General features: G+C 50.5%; 1 protein-coding gene across 5 annotated transcripts in view; it reads right to left on the reverse strand.

Annotated features, from left to right (window-relative positions):
- Nucleotides 1–2,358: 2,358 nt before the first annotated feature.
- Nucleotides 2,359–23,548, reverse strand: part of LACC1 (laccase domain containing 1) — a 291,447-nt gene continuing 270,257 nt past the window's right edge. For all 5 annotated transcript variants that reach the window (XM_069639981.1, XM_069639978.1, XM_069639980.1 and 2 more), the window contains exon 6: nucleotides 2,359–3,173. In XM_069639981.1, the coding sequence (XP_069496082.1) occupies nucleotides 2,999–3,173 (175 nt within the window). In that variant the 3' untranslated portion in view covers nucleotides 2,359–2,998. The remainder of the gene's footprint in view (nucleotides 3,174–23,548) is intronic.

The following is a 23,548-nucleotide window of genomic DNA, read 5'->3' on the forward strand; positions in this document are numbered from 1 at the left end:
TTTGTAGAATGCCGGGAGATAGAATGCGGTTTTCAATGACGACGCGTTTCTTGCGTCGCCGTGGCAACCGCGCACAGTGATGACGCCCAGTATAAGAAGGCATACTTAGTAAGCGTTCGGCTTACCTGCCGACGCGTGTTACTGGTTGTGTTCCAGGAACTGGTAAGAGAGGACCGCATATGTTAGGGCTTACTTTCCAATGGGATTTAACTTTAATGGCACTCGACAACTGTTATCGGATGCAAGGAGTAGCAACAAAATAAGTTATATGTTGTGCTTTCCATATTTGAAATACTTTATTATGTCACGTAGTTGATCATTTATCTGGACACATAATGACGGTTAATTACAATTGTCTTTACCACGGAACTTACAATGGCTCATCAAACTAATTTGTTTTGAAAAAGTAAAAATGGTTTGTGACCTTTAAGTAGAGTTGTTTTGCCCGATTGATGAAGGGCGGGATTTATTCGCACGAGTGAAAATACGTAGTTGCCATGGGCAACCTTGACATACACATTTTATGTATATTCCAAATTGGACAAATATTATAATTTACCTGTCTTACCTACATTCTTTGTTTAGATTGTTACTGGGGATTTTACCCCGTTACTACTACATGGACATAAGTCATAAGAACTGGTTACATCCAATTTCGGGTAAGGACATGCACTAAGTTGTCAGTTTGTCTCAAGGGACCATTGAAGAATTTGGTTATATTATTCAATGAATTGAAGATCAATGATTACTAATTGGTTCTTCTTTCTTCCTTTTTGTTTTTGTGTTCTTTTTCTGTATATCTAAACATAATAATGTATCATGATATGCTTGTCTATTTTGGTACACCCATGAATCCTTCCCTTTTGCCCATCCTTGTTTTTCTGTCTAATTTCTTTCATGCTATTATGCATATTCTTTGGTCATGATATTTGAAAACTGGAATTATGTTTTACTTTATAATGCCACTCATACAAATTGTTCTTTGACTATGATATATTGTATGTCCTATATTATAATTTTGGGTAGCCCGGATTTGAAAAAGGCTCAGTGGAGCCGAAACATGTTATCAATTATGGGCTCAATGGTTCTTGATGATTAATAAATCAGTAACCATGATATAAAATCGTTGGCGCAGAGTCCTGTATTTCCATTAATTAATTTCTTCGGTCTATGGGACGGTTAGGCTTTTCACCGTCCTTATACAGTTGACCTGCGACTTCACTGATCGGATTTTGAAACTTTTACTTTGTATGAATAACTATTGGGATTGTAAGGAGTCGCCCTTGTGGAGCAAGGTTCTTCAAAGCCACAGTTCTTCAAAACAAGTAATGCAAGTAATTTTATGTTATATTTTTTTTTGAAAAGTTGATTCATTCAACTATGTCAAAATAAAAAAAAAATAAAAAAAAATATCTACAGTTAAAGGGTCATAAGTGTAATCATGCTAAAACTAGAAATCCACTCAAATACACCAGTTATGGTTTCCAAAGCCACCATAACTTCTCTCGTGCCCCTGCCATGCACTGCTTATGATATAATGCATAACACCACCAATGAATTCAATGATGTCTTAAAAGTTGCAGGTTTTATGTTTTAAGGAAGCATGCATGGCAAAAAGGTCCACCTCGTTTTCATACTTAATAGCCATGTCAAGCACAGTTTATGTACGGTTTATGTAGAGTTCAATGCCAAAAGGGCAATGTCTCACAGTGTGTCCTGAGGTGCGTACTGTCACTGAACAAACAAACAAGCGTTCCCACTGAAAACATGTAATATTAATTCAAAAATCTTTTCTAAATGTATATTAATCAAGGTACATTAATCAATTGAACCTTTAAACAATTAATAATCGTTCATTCAAATTCCTTGTATACTAGCACACAGAGTGAACAGTATTCAACCAAAATATATATTTTCTATATTAATGTTTTAATATTGCAAAATGTACAGGAAACATTTATAAAAACAGGCATATATAGATAGAACAAAGTGTAAGGACAAATAACAAAAAGATAGAGTTAACAATTCAAATCATAACTTCAATATATGTTAAAGAATATCTAGATCAGTTGAAATTCAGAATGTACATCGGTAAGGCATTCATAGTGTAACTAGAGAGGACACATCAAATTGGTCATTCAAAATAAAAGTTTGTGATTTCATGCAGTAGATCCACTGGTTTCATGCAGTAGATCCACTGGCTACTGTCACTGTCCATACAGGCACTGGCCGCAGGCCATGCTCTGGGGATATTATAGTGAGAGCTTGGCATGTAAACATGGCCCTCATAATTATCTTCCATTGTAGGATAAAATGATAAAACAACATTACAACGAATAATAATACAATTAGAGACCCTTTCCAGTCTTCAAATAAATATGTTTATTGTTGTTGATTCTAGTTGATTGTTATGAATGCAGTATTACATTTCTGTTTAAAAAACGTGTTACGGGTCTGTGGAGTCAGAATGCAAATGCAGCACAATAAAGTAACGTAACAGGTTTATGGCCAGGTTAGGTACAAAACAAATTCAGGATTCACGATGGTTGATGCTAATTAAAAAGACAAATAAAAACTAAGGTCTAACCTGTTATGGAGAGAGCTGAAGGAATGAATGACCAATATGAACGCATTGGTTTGCAGCGGGAGGGGGGGACGAGGATGAGGTAGAGCCACATCATAGCATGGGAAGGTTTACACCTACCTTTTTTCTGTCAGTCATTTTATTGGTCTGCATTACAGAGCACCATTTTATGGAAGAGATGTAATCCACCTTTCTCTGCACCCAAGCATCGTGGGCCTCATTCCGAATGTGGTAGTCCAGAAACACATTACATTTTGTAAACAATTTAAACAAACCTAACTTTGAATCTGAATATTTGTTTGTTTATAAATTAGAGTAGTGATTAGTGCATTGCTTATTCAAAACGGTGTTACCAGCAGACTGCTGACCCTGTGCCTGTGTGTATTTTTGTGACGCAGATTATAATAAAGCCCATTAGTCCTTAATAGAGATGAAGCCAATCTGAGTTCCAAAGTTAATCCCATCACGGACATGGGAAAAAAACATTTCCGGGTGGCATGCGGTGCAGAAGGTGAGGTTGCGGCTCTGGTCAATGACGGAGTCATCCTGGATATTCTGCGGTTGGATGCCGCCACGTTCCAACAGAACCCTAAACGAAAGAAATACAACTTTTGAGCTTGAGGCCTACAAAGTATTGGTAAAAAGGTTACAAGGGGTGACATTAATCTTTCATCAGTATTCAGCAGCCTTATTTATAAGCAGTGTAGTAGCCACCTATACTCCCTAAAAATAGGAAAAAACGAATAACATTAAGATGAATATGCATATTTTATTGTGCATGAATTACTGGATCCAAAGTATGGATTGAAAAACTAATATCTGTTTTAGAGTTTAAATATATTTGTATTCCCCAATAAAAAAAAATAAAAAAAATTACCCATTGGGAATGGGAATCACTGTTAAACTCCTGAAATAATAATTTGAATTCCATCTTAAAAAAATGGTTTAGAATAATCCCACTTCAAAATTTTAACTGGACCCGCTAGTCCGTATTTTGGTACATTTATTTTTTGTTTTGGCAAGCCCCACCTATAAGCCGAAACTAATGCATGGGAGTATTGTTAAGGGGGATGGCATATGTGGAGGAACATAAGGTAGGTGTTGGTTGGTTATTTGACTGCCCATTGCCACGTTAATCCCTATGGCCATTGCCACCCAGTTCCTGCCTCTGCCCGCCCAAAAAACACATCCCTTGGATCTCTTTGAGCCAGCTTCATTAAGGCTTCGGATCAACCTGGGTGCTCAAAGTGCCTGCCAGTGTTTCTTCAAAGCTGTCTAAGAGTCAATGGTTTAATTGGATCTGTAAACGCACTACTGGTGTTATAGAAATGTCTTACATAGGATTGTATTTAGCTTCTTGATTTTATAAGCAGTACGTATGTCCTTCACTGAAGTCTGGTTAAAAACAAGCACTGGCAAAACCAACAGTTGCGGCTTGTATATGTGTTAGATAGGAATTTGCAAGGCGCATCTATTATCTGCCCATGTACTTGCACAGTTTTGCAGCTGCTCCCATTGATAGCCAGTTAGTACCATTACGGTAGTGCCTGGCAAATGCCTTTCCCATGTCTACACAAAAGCCAAAACTGTTGGTATTGCCATTGCTTGTTATTACAGATGGAGGCTTGCTGCTCTGCACCCATACCATGTTTTTTAGAATATTTCTAGGAGATTATTTGTTTTTTGCCATTTGCTCAATCACTCTTCACTGATGGTGGCCTCAGTAGCGTGCGTGTGAATTGGGCATTTATAAATACCTTAAGTGTGGAAAGAAAGGTCAATAAACTGGGCCCATTGCCGATATATTTGCCATAACATTGTAGGAAAGACTTCTGCATTTGAGAGACAATTTTCAGTGGGTGTCAGTATATTGTGTATTTTATTTAGTTTTAACAAAGGTGTGCCTGTGTTGGAAGTTAATATTGCCAGATAATAGGAGCCAAGTGAGGTTGAAACGATCTGGAAAAAAGGAAAAGAAAAAGTGAATAGTCGATGTATTCATGTGTAGGGTGGCCAACTCTACAAAACAGTTTACAGGACAATTTAGACGTAGTAGCGCATCAGAAGCAGCATGAAGTCTGCACGGTTCCATATGGCTGCATTCGCACGTCCTCCCCATTCCATCAACATTTTTGGGAAATTAGGGTCAGGTGGCATTTTAACACACAAACAAAACTGTAGGACCTTTAGAGATGAAGGAGACCCATCTGTTAGAGCAATGTCCAGTCCATGTGGGCCTAAATATATGCAAACATCCCAATGTGCATATGCATTGACACCAACATAAATTACTTCACATAAAGGGCATTGCAAGAAGCATTATCAGTCTTTGATACTTAGAGGCACCATGAGAAGTGTCTTAGAATAAGTGTCCATGAGTACATTGAGCGGCAAATAGCTGGTGAAAAATACATGAATGACACTATTCTTATATATGAAGTAACTCTATACTCGTGAAACTGAGTGAGGATTTTTTTTTATAATGGCTTATAATAATATAACAACATAAGCTATGCATTTAAATCACTTACGGAGACTCCAGATAAGACACAGTGGGCCTCATTACGAGGTCAGCAGTAACCCGCTGGTGCTCCCGGCGTGTTGCCACTGACCTCGAAACACTGAATCTGCCGCCTTTCTTCCCAGTACCACAAGTCCCGGTGGAGCGGGAAGTCAGGCGGAGGATTCGTTAAGTCCCCATTCCTGTGGAGTCCCATAGGACTCGATGGGAATGGGCACTCGGAAGCACCAGCAACTTTGCTTTCGTGAAAAGTATGCCTGCAGTGGCCATTGTGCTTCCGGCAAGTCTGACCCTGCTGGGCGCAACAGCCCCTGCAGGCAGACTCGTAGTGAGGCGGTCCGTAAACAAGGGTGCCCGTGAGCTTATCAGCACCCTTGTTTCCGGCCCGCCACACTCGGAATGATTTGCCCAGGATCACACACTGGTTAGGGCATAAAATGTAAGCAATTGACCGCATATCTTTCCAGGCTTAGTTGATATAAATATTTTGTAAGGCTTTGTTTAAAGAAATGCCTGTAAACTAATACACACAGCATAATAAACGAGCACGTCATAGCAAACTAAACTTACACCATATCAATTGTCATAGAAGCAGCTTGAGGTAAGAGAGTATGGGGGTCATTACAACCCAGCTAGTCCGGTAACAATGGTGCTGGTAAGCCTACCGGCACTGTTACCGGACCGGCAAAGTACAAGTTTGCGTGGCGGATGCCCTCGGGCCAGGTCTGACTTGGCGGGCAGAACAGCACCCGTCCGCAGACTTTCACAGAAACACTCGCACCGTTATTAACGTTGCCAGTGTTTCAGTGCTCCCCATTCCCATTTGTGTCCTATGGTACTCAAATGGGAATGGGGAATACCATTTTTCCGGTGCCTGACTTACCGGGCCGACGGGTTAGAATCCTCCGCTGTTACCGGCAAGCCAGGCGCTGGAAAAAAACAACTGTGGCGGCAGCCTGCCGGTTTTACCGGCACGGCTACCGCCGGAATTGTAACGAGGCTCTATGACTTTAGTTTTACTTTCCCAAACCGTCCCACATAAGTCACTGTGCCCAGGAAGCATGCCGGCAAAGCAAGCGCGACCACAAGGTATGACATTAAGGCCAATCAGATTGCCTGTCTGCACATGAAAAGCATGTCATGCAGCCTGATACACCCAGCCATCTCAGATCCTGCCACTACCCACCGTGGATGCAGCCTCAGGCCTTCTGGACGCACTACACCCTACACCAATGCTAAAGTAAGCCCCATGAGACCCCGGTGATCACTGTAGCAGCCCAAATCCTTTCCTGCCCATCAGAAATGGATAATGCACAGACAGCCCTACCCATCAAGCAAGATGAACCCCACCATGCTCCACACTGGTTTTGCCTGCACCTTCCCTTCCCCCGCCATCTCCAGCATAGAACCATTGTCCACCTTCACTCAACTACTAGTCAGCCAAGGCATACACGTTGTCAGTACTCATGCCTTCCCTTACCGTGTCAAGGCAAACACCAACAATCTCGATTCCTCATTACACCAACCCCACGTCATTCATCCCAGCACTTCAACCCAACCCACTCACCAGCACTAGACTGTAGCCACAAGCATACAGCCATACCACCTATGCTAAGGATGCCTCCCTCTTGAAATCCAGCAAAATCAACATAATCAATCTCAAAACATCCCTATTGGCTACCCAGCACCCCCCACATCCCCCTGCTCGCTTGACTACTCCACATCCCTCCATGCTCATGCAACATCCAACAATGCACAGGAGCTGAGAGAACTAGCAGACTATCCTCTTGCACTAGGGTACTGCACACAACATACTCGCTACCACCGCCTCTTGTACCACCCGTTAATAAATAATGGCTACACCCAGCTGCCAGCCCGGCTCTCGCCACCTCCCCCCCCCATCTACATCATCCCCTGATGTGACCGCCCTATACGTAAAGGTGGCAAAGGCGCCCTCATCCATAGAGACACGCTCTCTATCCTTTTACTCCCCACCAACGCCTCTTCAGCACATGAGATACTCACCGACAAGCTCCTAGTATCCCCCACCTCCACAATCACCATCGACATCACCGACCACCAGGCACAGTGAAAACCTTTGAAGATGTCCTACAAATTATATTCGCAAACATCAAACCCACTTCCAAAATACTCATTACGGGAGACTCCACAGATAAAGACGCCATCAATACAACCAAATCTTTAAACTTCCTAGGCTTCACACAACACATCACCAGCCCAACACACCGGATAGGCAGAACACTTGATTGGATTGCCAATATCAACTTCCCCACCACCATCAAGGACAACATCCCCAACCTATGACCCGACCACCATACCATCACCTTCAAGAAACCTGGAGGCTTTCAACAGAATGCCACCTCTACCCTGCTCCCACCTGCAATCACACAGGAGCGCCTCCTCCCGCGATTACTCGCAGATCAAACGCCCTCCTGCGACTCCCTGACTGCTAATCCCACTGCTCTCCTCAACATATACAACTCTGCCATATCGGTGGCAGCAATCGATGCCATTGCCTCACTCAAACCACGGAAAGGCAAACCCGCTACTCACAGGAATTCCTGGTTCATGCCCCAACTTCAATTCATGTGTGCCAAGAAGCGCACCTTGGAAGCTACCTGGCACAAATCCCCCACAGCAACCAACAAAACCTACCTCGCAAACTATGCCAATGAATATAAGAAGGCCATCTACGCAGCCAAAGTTACCGCCATCTCCAACAGAATCACCCAGGCTCACTCCCAAGGACTGTTCTCTATCCTACATGAGCTAGAAACCCCCGACACACCCACTCCCAACTTTACAAAAGATGCTGGCTGGTGCCAAAACATCCAAGATGCCCTCACAAAAATACCACCCTCCAGCTCAAAATCCAAATAAAAAACAGCTACCATTCCAGCAAAGCCTCCCACTTCTGACCCCGCTCCCAACCCCATCCCCCACCCCCAATATCTCCACCTCATTTAGCTTCATCTCTGTGACTGAATTTGACATAGCCAAGATCATTGCTAGCCTCAAGTTCTTGCGATGCCACAGTGACACCTATGCCACCCCACTTACCAAGGACTGCGTTGTAGCTCTCATTTCCATCATCACCATGTTCATCAACTCCTCCTACCGTACTTGCTCTATCCCACCCGAACTCATAAAAGCTTCACTTGACTCTACTACACCTACTAACTAACACTCCAACACCACTGTACCTTTCCTACAAGAAATCTTGGACCATGCCACCTTCATCCAAATAAAATCCTATATCGAACACAATATCTTAAACCCACACCAATCAGGTTTCTGCCCTGGCCATGGCACAGAATTTGTGCTCCTTGACATAAAAAAACAAATGGACGACCTCCATGACTGAGGCAACCCAGTCCTTTTACTTCTTCTCGACCTGTCGGCTGCATTTGACCTGGTTAACCACCAAACCATGTGCCATCACCTCACCACCGCTGCTACTCTTTCCCCGGAGCTAGTGACTGGGTCTCTTCCTTTCTGGCAGACAGAACCACTCAAGTCTGCTAACCTCACACCAGTCCCTTGTGGGGTCCCTCAAGGCTCCTGCGTCTCTCCCACCCTGTACAATATCTACATCAAACCCCTCTTTGACCATCTGGATGCCATCAGCATATCCTACACCAACTATGAAGATGACACACAACTTCTCCTCCCACTTTCAGGCAATTACGCACAAGACACAATTACCATCAATGAAGTCTATGACACCATACAAATCTGGACGGTCACACATCAACTCTGCCTGAACGTTGACAAAACCGAAATCCTCCTAGTGGGCCCACCACGTTCACGACTCATCAAATTGGACCCTGCCTTTCGGTCCATCATCATCGACTCCATCACCATTCCAGTCTCTTCTTCCGTCAAGACTCTGGGAGTCAACCTCGACTCCAGCCTCTGAATAACCCTGAACGTTAATGCCATTGCCTCCTCAGCCGCCACACCACCAAACTCCTAAATGCAGCAAAGCCCTCCCTTGCCACACAATACCACCTAACTACGGCGCAAGCAGTAATCTGCTCCTGACTAGACTATTGCAATTCCCTCCTGGCGGGCACACCAGAGCGCAACCTGAACAAACTCCAGATTATTCAAAACAATGCCATCCATGTCACCATGAACCTGGCCAAACAGGACCCTGTGTCAGCCCACAGAAAAACTGGCCACTGGCTACCCATTAAAGAGCAAATTAACTTTAAAATTCTCTCCATCACCCGCCATTGCCTCTCCAACTCTGCCCTACCATATCTCTCCCAGAGGATCACCAAACGCACATCGTTCAGTCCCACAAGATCTATCTACAGCCACCGCCTGACCAGCCCACGTGTCATGCACAAGAAAGCTGGAGGCTACAGTTTCCCATCTGTTGCAGCCCGCATATGGAACGCTTTTCCACCTCACTTGCGATCCGAAACTTCATACTGGCCATTCAGAAGACAACTTAAAACCAGACTATTCAACTAAAACTATACCCGCACTCATGCTAGAATATTCAACTGAAACTATACCTGTACTCATGCAGTCCATCTCTTCCTCCCTCTCCCCTGAACCGCCCTCCATCCTTACCCATCCCCCTCATGTAACCAGTGCCTGGATGCTTGTGGGCTTTGTGCGCTCTACAAATTAAATTAAATATGAAGTTAAGAAGAGGATAGATACATTATGGTAAAAGAAAGACAGGCCTGTGTTTCTCCCCATTTCCCTGTCTCCAGTGTCATCGGAAACTGTACTTCGCCCCGATCTCCAGTTTTGAATGGACACTACCATAATTGTCCTCAATCATCCTCTGTCAAGACAGAGATTGCAGGTGGATGCAACACAGTGTTTCCTTTCCCCAAACAACTGTATAGTTTAGTATTTTATAATCCCTTGTACATATATATATATAAGTTTGCAGCAGTCACATTTCACCTGCACACGTCGGCCAGCTCGACCCACCATCCAAACATTTTTCATTCCGTTTCTTGCTGGAATTCCTCATTTCCACTGCCATTCCCATCTGTCTTCTTCTGGTGTTCCCCAACTCCCACCTGCCGGACTGCCAGTGTTCAACTAATCGGCTTCGAGCCTCTCCTTTCCCTTCTACGAAAGGAATGGGGAAAGGGAAGCAGTGACACTATTTGTTTGCAAGGCTCTATATATAGGAACGTTGATAAGCAAATGATAAAAATACACGCAGAATGTTCCAGGAGGTTGCATAACAAGATGCCACTAACAACAGCACCCAAGGTGATCATGTGCAATGTGGAAGTCACTCACTTTATTATCCTATCCTTGTTGGTATAAAATAGTCCACTTCCCCTGTAAAAATTGGAGCTAAGGACAACACAGGATATGTATCTTTCTTTCATGCTTTTTCTTCTGGGGCTGCAGTTCCTGGCATCCAGATGATTGGTGTCTTCCTTTACCTTGACAGTGACATGACTCCCAGTGGTGAGTTTCATTGATCAGCTGAGGTATCTGGTGTACCATTCTTCTCCGTAGACGCAGAGCTGTACCCTGTGGCATTATGTAACCTCTGGGGATGTAGGTTAAGCCATCGGTTATGATTAATTCAAAACCTTCCAGCCAGCATTCTGCAGTTTTGAAAAAAGTCACTGCGAGTGGGACTGGTATGCCCATATGTGGGTTCCAAGCCTGCTGTGCCTAAATACCCAATCTACACCTCACTGATGATGCCCAAAGACGATGAAATACATCTGGGGTTCCTTGTGGTGTGCAAGGGAGGTGACCCAACAGCTCTACATTACATATGGCCTTTCTCCATCTGTAAATGCCCGCCAGGTTGAAAAATGAGAGTCTGGCAGGTTCCCAGAGCAATAACAGTGGTTATGATGTATACAAAGCCTTCCAGCCACCACTCTTCAGTTTTGAAAAAGTCACCCGAGAGGGAAAGCAATGCTGCTGGGCCCAGTGTTCCAAGCCACACCTCACTGATGTTGCCCATTGAGGCAGAAGGGATGTCACCTAGCCATTCTAATTTGCATATGGTCTTACCCTATCAGCAATGGCGTAGAAGGATGAACAACAGTAGTTTGGAGGGTTGCCCAGTGGAATACCAATGGTTTTGATGCATTCGAAACCTTCCAGCCATCAGTATTCAGTTTTAGGCAGATTGACACGTTTGAGAAACTAGGAGGGTAAACCATTTTAAAAGTTAACAGGGTAATTCATAGAAATTCGCACAAAAATGGCGCATGCGGCTGGCACACAGTGTCCCTGTGCGATACACTGCGCCAGCCGCGTGCGAAAAAATCCTTTCCATCGTACAGCGTATTCATGGATTTCAGCCTCCGAAACCAGCCGTGGCGCAGAGTGGTGCAGCGACCCTGCAGCAGCGCCAGTTACGCCCCCAAGAATGCCCTCGCGCAAGGAAAAGCCTTCAAAATCCCCAAATTTGCGCTAACCCTGGACCAGTTCACAGGGCTGCCAAACAGCAAACGCCAAGCGGGGAACGTGTATTTCAGTGGTTCGCGGGAAGCTCCACACGCGATTGTCCTGGGTACGTGTACATCAGGGGTGCGTGGGAAGTAACACACGCAGAAACAGCAGGGTACGTGTATTGCAGGGGTGCGCGGGAAGTATCACACGCAGAAGCAGCAGGGTACGTGTATTGCAGGGGTGCGCGGGAAGTATCACATGCAAAAGCAGCAGGGTACGTGTATTTCAGGGGTGCGCGGGAAGTATCACACGCAAAAGCAGCAGGGTACGTGTATTCCAGGGGTGCGCGGGAAGTATCACACGCAAAAGCAGTAGGGTACGTGTATTCCAGGGGTGCGCGGGAAGTATCACACGCAAAAGCAGCAGGGTACGTGTATTTCAGGGGTGCGCAGGAAGTATCACACGCAATTCCATCAGGGTACGTGTATTCCAGGGGTGCGCGGGGAGCACCACACGTGAATTGCACGTGTGGGTCCTCCCAGGTGTTCCCTCTACACCCTCCACGGCCCCTGCAGGTGGCCCACACCACAGGGGCCTACCCTGCACATGTCCCACAGGCACCCCATCCACCATGGCCATGCCCGCCAGCCAACCCACATGTCACCTTGCACTACTGCCCACCAACGCATGTCCCCCTGCCCCCCCAGCATCCAGGGGCACGCTCCACCAGGCCCCCACTCATGTCTCCCACCACCCCCACCCCCCAGCAGTGCAGGGGCAGCCTCCACCAGGCACCCACTCATGTCTCCCACCACCCCCACCCCCCAGCAGTGCAGAGGCAGCCTCCACCAGGCCCCCACTCATGTCTCCCATCACCCCCACCCCCCAGCAGTGCAGGGGCAGCCTCCACCAGGCCCCCACTCATGTCTACCACCACCCCCACCCCCCAGCCACCAGGGACAGCCTCCACCAGGCCCCCACTCATGTCTACCACCACCCCCGCCCCCCAGCCACCAGGGGCAGCCTCCACCAGGCCCCCACTCATGTCTCCCATCACCCCTACCCCCCAGCCACCAGGGGCACCCTCCACCAGGCCCCCACTCATGTCTCCCACCACCCCCACCCCCCAGCATCCAGGGGCACCCTCCACCAGGCCCCCACTCATGTCTACCACCACCCCCACCCCCCAGCAGTGCAGGGGCACCCTCCACCAGGCCCCCACTCATGTCCCCCATCACCCCCACCCCCCAGCCACCAGGGGCACCCTCCACCAGGCCCCCACTCATGTCTACCATCACCCCTACCCCCCAGCCACCAGGGGCACACTCCACCAGGCCCCCACTCATGTCTACCATCACCCCTACCCCCCAGCCACCAGGGGCACACTCCACCAGGCCCCCATTCATGTCTACCACCACCCCCAGCAGTGCAGGGGCAGCCTCCACCAGGCCCCCACTCATGTCTACCACCACCCCCACCCCCAGCAGTGCAGGGGCAGCCTCAACCAGGCCCCCACTAATGTCTCCCATCACCCCCACCCCCAGCAGTGCAGGGGCAGCCTCCACCAGGCCCCCTCTCATGTCTCCCACCACCCCCACCCCCCAGCCACCAGGGGCAGCCTCCACCAGGCCCCCACTCATGTCTACCATCATCCCCACCCCCCAGCCACCAGGGGCAGCCTCCACCAGGCCCCCACTCATGTCTCCCACCACCCCCACCCCCCAGCAGTGCAGGGGCACCCTCCACCAGGCCCCCACTCATGTCTCCCACCACCCCCACCCCCCAGCATCCAGGGACACCCTCCACCAGGCCCCCACTCATGTCTACCACCCCCCCCCACCCCCCCGCAGTGCAGGGGCACCCTCCACCAGGCCCCCACTCATGTCCCGCATCACCCCCACCCCCAGCCACCAGGGGCACCCTCCACCAGGCCCCCACTCATGTCTACCATCACCCCTACCCCCCAGCCACCAGGGGCACACTCCACCAGGCCCCCACTCATGTCTACCATCACCCCTACCCCCAGCCACCAGGGGCACACTCCACCAGGCCCCCACTCATGTCTACCACCACCCCCACCCCCCAGCAGTGCAGGGGCAGCCTCCACCAGGCCCCCACTCATGTCTACCACCACCCCCACCCCCCAGCAGTGCAGGGGCAGCCTCAACCAGGCCCCCACTAATGTCTCCCATCACCCCACCCCCAGCAGTGCAGGGGCAGCCTCCACCAGGCCCCCACTCATGTCTCCCACCACCCCCACCCCCCAACCACCAGGGGCAGCCTCCACCAGGCCCCCACTCATGTCTACCATCATCCCCACCCCCCAGCCACCAGAGGCAGCCTCCACCAGGCCCCCACTCATGTCTCCCACCACCCCCACCCCCCAGCAGCGCAGGAGAACCCTCCACCAGGCCACCACTCATGCCTCCCACCACCCCCACCCCCCAGCAGTGCAGGGGCAGCCTCCACCAGGCCCCCACTCATGTCTACCATCACCCCCACCCTCCAGCAGTGCAGGGGCAGCCTCCACCAGGCCCCCGCTCATGTCTACCATCACCCCACCCTCCAGCAGTGCAGGGGCAGGCTCCACCAGGCCCCCACTCATGTCTACCACCACCCCACCCCCCAGCCACCAGGGGCAGCCTCCACCAGGCCCCCACTCATGTCCCCCAGCCAACATGTCACCACAATTTAGATCCCTGGCCCTTATGGTCAGCCTCCAAATGCCAAACACCCACCTGAGTATTGCATCCACCCACTTAGAAATGGCAAAAACATGATAGAACCCCAATTGCAAGTTTGGAAATGAACACATGTCCCTCACATACACCCAATGGGTGTCAGTGAATGTCAAAACTCATATCATGATATGCATGAAACCAATGAGATGATACTACACATTGAAGTTTGAAGAAAAAATATGTATTAAACGCAACAGAAATTGAATCAAAAATAAACAAACAATAATGGATTTTTTTTTTTTTTTTAAACCAGCAGGTATGTGAAATAATGCAAAATCACAAATCATAATGCAAACGAAAGGTGTCCAAAGTCACAGTCCACAAAAGTAAATCCAATGGAAAATTAAAATTGAAAACCATTGCTCCATGGTGAAATCATAAAAAAAATGAAAATCCAAAAGTCAACTATATACAGATAAACAATCCAGGTTCCATGATCCCAAACGAAGAAATGAAACCTATCGAATAACACTACCTAAAAAAATAAACTATATACAAAAATGTGGCCCATTGTCCAAAAGGTCCAAAAAAAATGCTAAACCAAAAGGAAACCTAACACTAACTACACAACTATTTACAAGGGCAGCGGGCTAGTCCGACGGCTCACTTCGGGATGTTCCGGGCCAGGGCATCATCGAACTCCTGCTCAATGTCCCGGAGGCGCTCCTCCTCCATGGCCCCGAGGGTCCGCAGGGCTGTCCACATGTTCCCCCCCAAACCCCTGCGGATTGCCTCGAGGCACTCGGCCCGCCTCAGGGCCCTCCGCATGGAGTTCTCCGCCCTGACCATCATGAGCCGTGCCTCTTCCACCCGCTGCCGCTCCGCATCTATGGCATAGCCCAACCGCTGCCACACGGAAGACACTTCCCGTCCTGGGTCCTCCTGCCCTCCGGCCGATGCCTGCCCCTCCGATGTCAAAGGCCCTGAGCCATCATGGCTCCCACCACGTTGCTGCTGCTGCTGTGCCTCTGCCCGTGCACTGCCTCCTGCTGCCTGCACATCCTCCGCTGGCTGGGGTGCAGTCGTTGATGTGGCCACCCCTGCTGGACGTCCAACTCCCGACTGTGGCAGGGATGCCTCCTCCACCAGCCTGGCCGCACCGTCAGAGGCAGCTCCACAGGGCACCCAGGTGACTGATGGGTGGGAAGATGGCACGGAGGACGACTGGCGCATAGGGGGTTCAGTTGAGGAGGGGGTCTGAGCAAGCCCCATCAAACGGAGGAATCCGGCCTGGGTGACCTGTCCCAGTAGGCCGACGCGGTCAACGAGCCATTCGAGATGACGTGCAGTCTCCTCATGAAAAGACTGCAGGTCACCTCGCATGGCCCGTTGACGCAACGCCACACCAGTCAGGACAGGCTCAACCCGGACCCGGATAGCCACGTCCGCAGGCAGAGGAAGGCCAGTTGTCGTGAGCTCATCCCCTGCCTGAAAACGGGTCTGGACGTAGGCATCCCTGCTGGTGCAAGATGATGCAGTGACAGAATCAGGGACAGGATTGCACACAGGCACCTCCGCGGCGACCTGTGCTGCCTCCTGTCCCTGGTCCTGCACTGCACCACTAGCACCAGTGGAATCCCCACCTCCAGACCCCGTCTCTGTTGCTTGCACGGCCTCCTCCTCCACCAAACCCCCCACCAACCTGGATGACTGCATGCCATCTTCCCCCGTTGGGCCCTGTGGGGTCCCAGCTGCCCCTTCTGCTGCCGAGGAGTCCAACTCCGACCTCCCCCTCTTGGACCTCCCCCCGGCAGCTGCGGCCTGGGACGTGGCACCAGACTCATCACTCCCCGACGAGATCACAACCTGGGAGGGGAGCCGGACCTTGCGTCTCCGGCTGGCGGTGCGATCCCCGCCGCTGTGCTCCACAGCACCTTCTCCGCCCTCTTCATCAGTTGACGCTGCAGACAGGGAGAAATAAAACGCAGGCATCAGGGCACTGTACAATGGACACATACACACATGACAGTTGCACATGAGTGGCATTGGCAAACCTCAGACATGGCATCACAATTGGCAACACACATGTCATTTCTACATGCACGCATGAGCCATACCACAGCCACATCGCAACTGCCAGCACCATCCATACACATACAACAGCATGAGCAGGCAAAGGTGAGCCAGACATCACATGCAACACAGGGAGTGCACTACACATGCACGCACACCACCACACTTGCATGCATGTGTACACCTCAGCCAACTGTCGCAGTGTTCCGATGGGCATCCATGTCACATCTGGCAATCAGGCTTCCACATCCCACTGTCACATGCATCCATGTTGCATCACTGTTGCACCCTTGTCAAATACACACACATGCACATGTACACAGTGCTGATACATGCAGTTGAAAACATACATGCGTGACATCACAAACATGACTACTTACATACACATTCATCCAAACATGTGTGCCCACACAACTGCATTTGGCATGCAAGCCTACACACACAAGCACCATCCATGTCTCACACATGACAGCGCTCGCATGTGTTAGCCTCACGGTCTTGTACACCCCCACCCATACTCGGCCCCATTCAAACAGATGTCCAACCGGCACACTACTGGCACATCACCACACGCACAGCTTACAATCATGATGCATGTACACTTACCGCTTGACTCCAGACGGGTCTGCCTCTCAAGGACCTGGACGTGGAGCGCTGGGGATATGCGTTCCAAGACCCTCAACTGATCTTCCGGCAAGTGGCCCCGGCGCCCCTTAGCATCCGCTGCCTTCAAGAGGCGCCGGGCCTTGTTCAGGGTCCTGGACCTGAAGTCCTCCCAGCGCTTCTTGACATGTTGGAAGTCGCGGACTGCCACCCCCTCTGCGTTGATGGCAGTCACGATGTCCGTCCAGATCCGAGTCCGTCCTTCCTTATCGGCGCGCTACCTTCCGTAGAGGGCATCATACTGCACCAGGACTTGCTCCACCAGGACACCAACTTCCCTGGCACTGAAGCTGGTGCCCCTCTGCCTCTCTGTCAGTGGTGCCAGATGTTGCAGTGCCCGACATGACAACCCCAGAGGCAGGAGTGGGTGGGCAACTGGGTCCTGGGGCTGGGCTGTGGAGCGATGGAATCCCAGTCGGGAGTCTTCGGTTGCAGCAGGGTGGTCACAGCAACAGCACCCCTGGCTGATGTGCAGGCAGCAAATGGCAGGGCACGTGGGCAGCAGGCAGTCAGGCAGCAGCAGATGGCAGGTGGGAGCGTGCTCGGGGCTCTGGGGGGTAGTAAATCGGCTTTCTGGGCAGGAGCGTGGTCTTCCGTGTGGTTACGCGTGGCCAGCTTGATACGGAGTGATTTGGAACGTGAAAAGTCCTGCACGTCTGCGTGTAATTCGAGGAAAGGCCCTTAGCGCGTCTGCACGCATACGCGATTTCATTGGCCCAAAGGCCCCCATGCGCAGCTATGACGTCACACGCATGGCCATAGAGAATGGCGCGTGTAAAAAAAAAAGATACACCTCCCAGTGTCAATGCGTGTAATTGGTGGAAATGGCCTCATCGCGTATGCGCGTCTGTGACGTGTGTATAAAAGGAACGTGTAGAACGCCATTTCCTTGTACGTGCTTTTCGTGGAGAGCGAGTGGGTGAAATCTGTACTTCTTGTCAGTTCACACGCGATTTACTTCACAGGGTTTCAAGTTCGTACTCCCTGTTACCTCTGACAGCTTTTTCTCTTTTCCTCTTTTTCTTGGGCCTGTTTCCTCAAACAGCGTTCCCTTCTACTGTTGTCCTGTCTCCTCAGACAGCGTACAATTCTTCTTTTGGCGGGGGTGTTGCCAACGCGCACAGGCGCATATTTTTCACGCTTTTGTTCCTGGCAGACGGTGAGTCGCGCACGTTTTTAACATCTGTGCTTGACCCGTCTGTCGCGTACCCCTTCAGAGGTCATTCTAGGCTGCGTGTGACACGCATACGTTCATTTTTGTGTTTCTGGGTGCCACAGCGTAGTGCAGGTTTATTTTTCCACGCACGTGGTCTAGGAGGGGTTGCGTGCACCTTACTTCCCTTTTTTGGGGTGCCTGTGCGTTGCGTGACCCGTCATCTTTCCCCAGGGGTGACATACAGCCTTGCTAGAGCACTAGGGTACGATTACCATCTGGTAGCCAACCCCTTTGACCCCCAATTGCCCAGGACAATAGTTCACATTGACTCCCATACGCACAATAACATCAGTGCCATGGCTGGGAGGCGAACAAGCCGTAAGGGTGGCAAAGGTGGCCGAGCCCCAAGTGGTGGCCGTGGTGGATCCGGTAGGGGATGTGGCCGTGACTTGCAGGGTGCCCCTATCCCCCCATGTGTGGAGGAGCAGTCAGGGACACCCATGCCCCCCCCCTTGTTGAGATTAACGTGGCTGACACCATCCATGCTCAGCCCTTGTTGGACCAGCCCACTGTGGAACCAGACCTGGCACACGGTGACTCCATGGCTGACTTCCAGGTCAGTAGGTCTAGGCCACGTGCGCCGGTGAACGTTGGTGTCATCAGGCCACGTGGATCAGGGGCAGCTAGGTCATCTGCTGCCCCGCGTAGGCAGGCTGGGGAGGCTGCAGGGGCAGCTGCGGCTCCATCCACCCCACCTCTCACACACCCAGCCAGGACAGTGTCGGTCCAAGTCCATCATGCTGACATTCCCCCTGACACCATCACACTTGAGCTAATGCCTGCACCAACTCCCATGCTGAGTGTGCAATCCCACACTCCTAGTACAGAGTCCACCGGGGCTCCTGCCCCTAGTGTCCAGAGCGGCGTAGGATCCCCACCACCTTCCAAGCGGAAGAGGAAGAGTGCTCGTCCAGTAGAGGCTGATGCCCCAGACACGGCTACACAGTCCGGCCCATCAAGGAAGCCCAGCTTTAATGAGGCCGAACTGAATGCACTTGTAGAGTATGTGTCCGCACATGACCGCGAAATGCTGATTGTTGCAGGATCCAAGACCACACCTGCACAACGTCAGGCACACTGGCAGACCATTGCGGACATCATAAGTGCCCTTGGAATCGTGAGGCGCACAGCTACTGAATGCTACAAGCACTGGAATGACCTGAAGCGCAGGGCAAAGAATAAGCTGGCCTCAAGTCATGCCACAACTCTAGTGACTGGAGGTGGGTCTCCAGCAGAGGACATAGAACTCACTCCACATGAGCAGGTTGCTGGGACCTACGTCACGGAGGAACAGATCCAAGGCGTGGGATAACTGGCAGATTACGAGGCATTGTCCGATGAGTGTACATGCATGTGTGTGTCATCCATGTGCATGGTGTGTGTGTGGGAGGGCTTCTGTTTGGGTGCCAGGTGAGGGTGTGTGTGTCTGAGTGGTTTGGGTCACCCATGTGCCTCATCCTATACATTCTGCGCACCAGCATTTGGGTATAGCAGCATCCCTTCTGCCAACATTAGACATCCAGCCCAACACCACGCCAGTTGCCCTTGAAGTGTCATCTTGCCACAACATTGTTGCTTATTTACCTCCGCTTATTCAGGCAGATTGTTTGCATACCACCACTTTTACTCGGGATTTCTCAGTCCTATTGTCACATGTCTGACATGGCTATGGTACAGTGGACTGGCTTTGTTTCCTGGACATGATTTGTTTAGACATGTCCCTGTGCTATAGGACCATTTTGGACTGGCAGCTCCAGGTTAAACATTTGAACCATTTCAATGAAAAAATCAATTTCATGAGCAAACTGGACTGAATGAACAATTGGTGACCTCCTCTCCCTCTTCACTTTATGGCTAGGGCACATGCCATCTGTGTGATGGCATGTGTATTTGACCTGCCAATCACTGCCCAATGTGTGATGCCACTGCTAGGCAACATGCTGCAAATGTGTTCATCTTCCATCTTGGTGTCATCAATGTGGCCATCTGCCTACCCTTCACACGCAGTGACGGTGCATGCATGGGAGGGTTTTAGTCATGTGGGACATGTGTCAATATAGTACTATTTCTGTAGCCTCTCAGCCCTAATTGTGTGCCATAGTGCTAATGCCTGTTTCCATTTGCTTTCTTTTATGTCTTTGCAGGGGATGACACACTTGATACTGCTGGGGTTGTGGAGATGGTGCAGACCCAGGAGGAGTCTGAGGGCCGACCGACCACCAGTGAGGGACGTGGTGTGGTGGTGGATGAGAACCCACAACTACTGCAGGTCGTGCTCTCAAGGGGTGTCTCTGGCTGCACCTCCCCCAAGCTGTATTCAGGTGTCAATTTGGATGGTGAGACCTATGTGCCGTCGCAGGTGAGTGTTCCTGGGAGGTATTCTGTTCTGTCCGACCCACCTGCACCAGGGTTAGAACCCTTAATGGGGATGTCAGTGTTGGCAGGTACGCCTTTGGTGGTTACGGATGCAGGGTCACACTCCGCGACATCTGATCCTGTTCCTGGGCCAGCAGACCAGAGGGGGAATGCAGTCCTGCAGCCTCAGGCAGTGCCGGCACAGCAAGGCGCAGTTCGCCTTGCCCCAGACAGGTGTGGTGCCCGCCGACGTGGTGGCCGTCCGCCACCTGGCAATACCGCATGGGAGCAATCCATATACGGTATGGCAACCCAACAGGCAGCATCATCAGAGATGATGGCTCAGGCCATGGATAGGGTGGCCACTTCCATTGTCCCCCTGGAAAGGCTGATGGAGCGACTACAGCTGGCAACAGACTCCATCTGCCAGTCACACAGGGAGGACATGTTGGCGTTCGACAGGGACAGGCGGGCGGCACTGGCGACTCTGCGGGAAGCCATTTCCATAGAGTCCCAGGGCCACAGGGAAGCCCTGAGGGTGGAACTCCTTCACCTCAGGACGACTCTTGTTGAGCTTGAGGCTTCAACAAACAGAAGGACAGAACAGCAGCTGGAGCGTCTCACACGTACGCTCTCAGCTGAGATGCAGGCAACTAGGGCGGAGGTCCGGGCATCCCGTGAGTTGTTGCATGGGGACCTCCGCACAATTATATTCCAGAACGAGACCTACCACACCCGCATGCTTGCTGCCATGGAGGAACAGACTAGGGCTTTGCGTGGGCTGCCTCCCATAGTGCCACCACCTCCTGATGCAGCTGCAGAGGGTGAGGAGAGCGACAGCAGCGATTCTCCCACAATAGGGTAGCCATGTAGACCATGAGCCCATGGAGGTGTTTTTTTTCCGCAAGATCCACACAGGTGGGTTTTGGTGTGCACCTTGTCCTAGGACCTCCGGGGTGGCCTCCCCCACCCCCCGGGCCCATTAATGGCCATTTTTGATTTTTTTGATTTTCTTTTTATTTATTTTTTGGGACAGTGTGTAGCCTTGTGTGGCTCCCGTGGGCATACGCTACATTGTGGCTGGGCACATGCAGGCTTGTCATGAATTTGGTTCAGATGCTTGGGTTTTTGTGACACACACCCCTCCTGCTTCCCGTTTCCAAGGGCTTGCAAAGGGTGTGCCCAAGTGACATTGACGTACATGGTGACATTGGACTCCCATTCGATGTGTGGGCAGTCTGTAGTCAATACTGTGTATACATGCATAGTGCATATTGTTGTTGTATTGTACACTGCATGGTGTATTGATATGTGCCTCTGCATCCATCTCATCCTCCGAATTGCAGGTCCATTTGTCATGTCTTCACAAGGCGGTCCACCTTGGAACTGGAGTCCATGTTGTAAGCAGTGCACCTACACTCTTGCGTGGCGCTAACACTGTATACTTGGAAGTGCTCGAAGTGCTGGCATCATCAGGTAGTGAGGCTAGCAAATTTTTAAGTCTGTAACGTCATGTTTAAGGTAGGTTGGAGGTTGTGTAGGTGATTGGTATTCTTGGTAAGTATTTGGTAATGTGGGTTGTAGGTCCTGCATTACTGTGAGCATTTCATGTGTGGCCATGCTTCCATTAGGGACACTGTAGCTGGTGACACTTGGGGCATGTTGTTGGGATTAATTTGTTTGCTCTCACATTGCATGACATGGCAGGTGTGTTGTGTGGCCGTGCCGGGGAGGGGTTGGGCGACATGGCACTGTTCTCATGTAGTATTTTGCAAGTGGGTATTCATTTCTGCAGCATGGAAGTGTGTCTTTTGATGACACTGCATTGGTGGTGTTTGTGTAGGTAGGGATGCACACATTGTGACAATTCCACATGAACAATCTCAGGCTGCTATGGTTCTGACAGTTGACTGTCCCTTTGTTGGTCATAATTGTCAGGTCGAGTCATCATTGCTTATCAGATGGTATGTGCCAGGGCTGTGTGCACTCCACAGGGGTGTGATTTCTATGTGAAGTAATTAGCCACCAGCTGCGTACAGGCTGCTTCAACCCGTGCCCTCTCCCCTCCCATGCGCAGCGGGCGTGCATGTGGTTGGGGATGTGGGGGCACCACCATGTCCACAGCCGGGCCCCGGCGTGTTGCAACATTGTGCAGGACACATGCTGCCACTATGATCCTGCACACTACTGGGGGCGCATAACACAGCTGCCCGCCAGAACGGTCAAGGGAGCAAAAGCGTGACTTGAGCACTCCGAATGTGCGCTCCACTATGCCGCGGGTTGCAATATGGGCTGTGTTGCATCTTACCTCAGGAGGCGTGATGGGGTTCCGAATTGGCATCATCATGTGGGTGCTCAGAGGGTAGGCACTGTCCCCCTGGTGAGGGGGTGATGGGTATCATTAGTGGGGTAGTGACATAACTCTGCATCTGACATGCATGCATGTGCAGTGGCATTCATACTCACCAAGCAGCCATGTATCGCCATGCCGCCCAGCTTCTAGGTCCCGGCTTAGGGTAGACATTCGGTAAATGAAGCTGTCGTGGGTGGACCCTGGATAGTTGGCATATACTGAGGTGATGATTCCCTTGGCATTACATACTACCTGCACATTGATGGAATGCCAGTGCTTGCGGTTCCTATAGATGTGCTCAGATGCCCTGGGGGGACGTAGTGCCACATGGGTGCAGTCAATGGCACCTAGCACTTTGGGGAATTGTGCCACACTGTAGAAATTGAGGGCGGCAGCCTGCCTTTCAGCAGGTGTCCTGGGCAGGTATATGTGCCTACGGACTGATGGGCGTGCAGTGATGATGTTCAAGACCTGGTATACCTGCGACACCCCACCCACTATGGCACTTGTCTGCTGAAATGATCCAGTGGCCAAGAAGTGCAGTACATTGAGGACCTTCTCCAGGGGGCTGAGTGCTTGGGAGCACAGGGTGGGTCATGTGAGGTCATCCTCCCACTCACTGACCAGGTCCAGTATTATGTGTGGTGTAAACCTGTACCTCCCATACACCTGGTCATCAGGC

This window comes from Ambystoma mexicanum, chromosome 7q (assembly GCF_040938575.1).
Source record: "Ambystoma mexicanum isolate Mex_15411 chromosome 7q, UKY_AmexF1_1, whole genome shotgun sequence".
Taxonomy (NCBI): Eukaryota; Metazoa; Chordata; class Amphibia; order Caudata; family Ambystomatidae; genus Ambystoma; species Ambystoma mexicanum.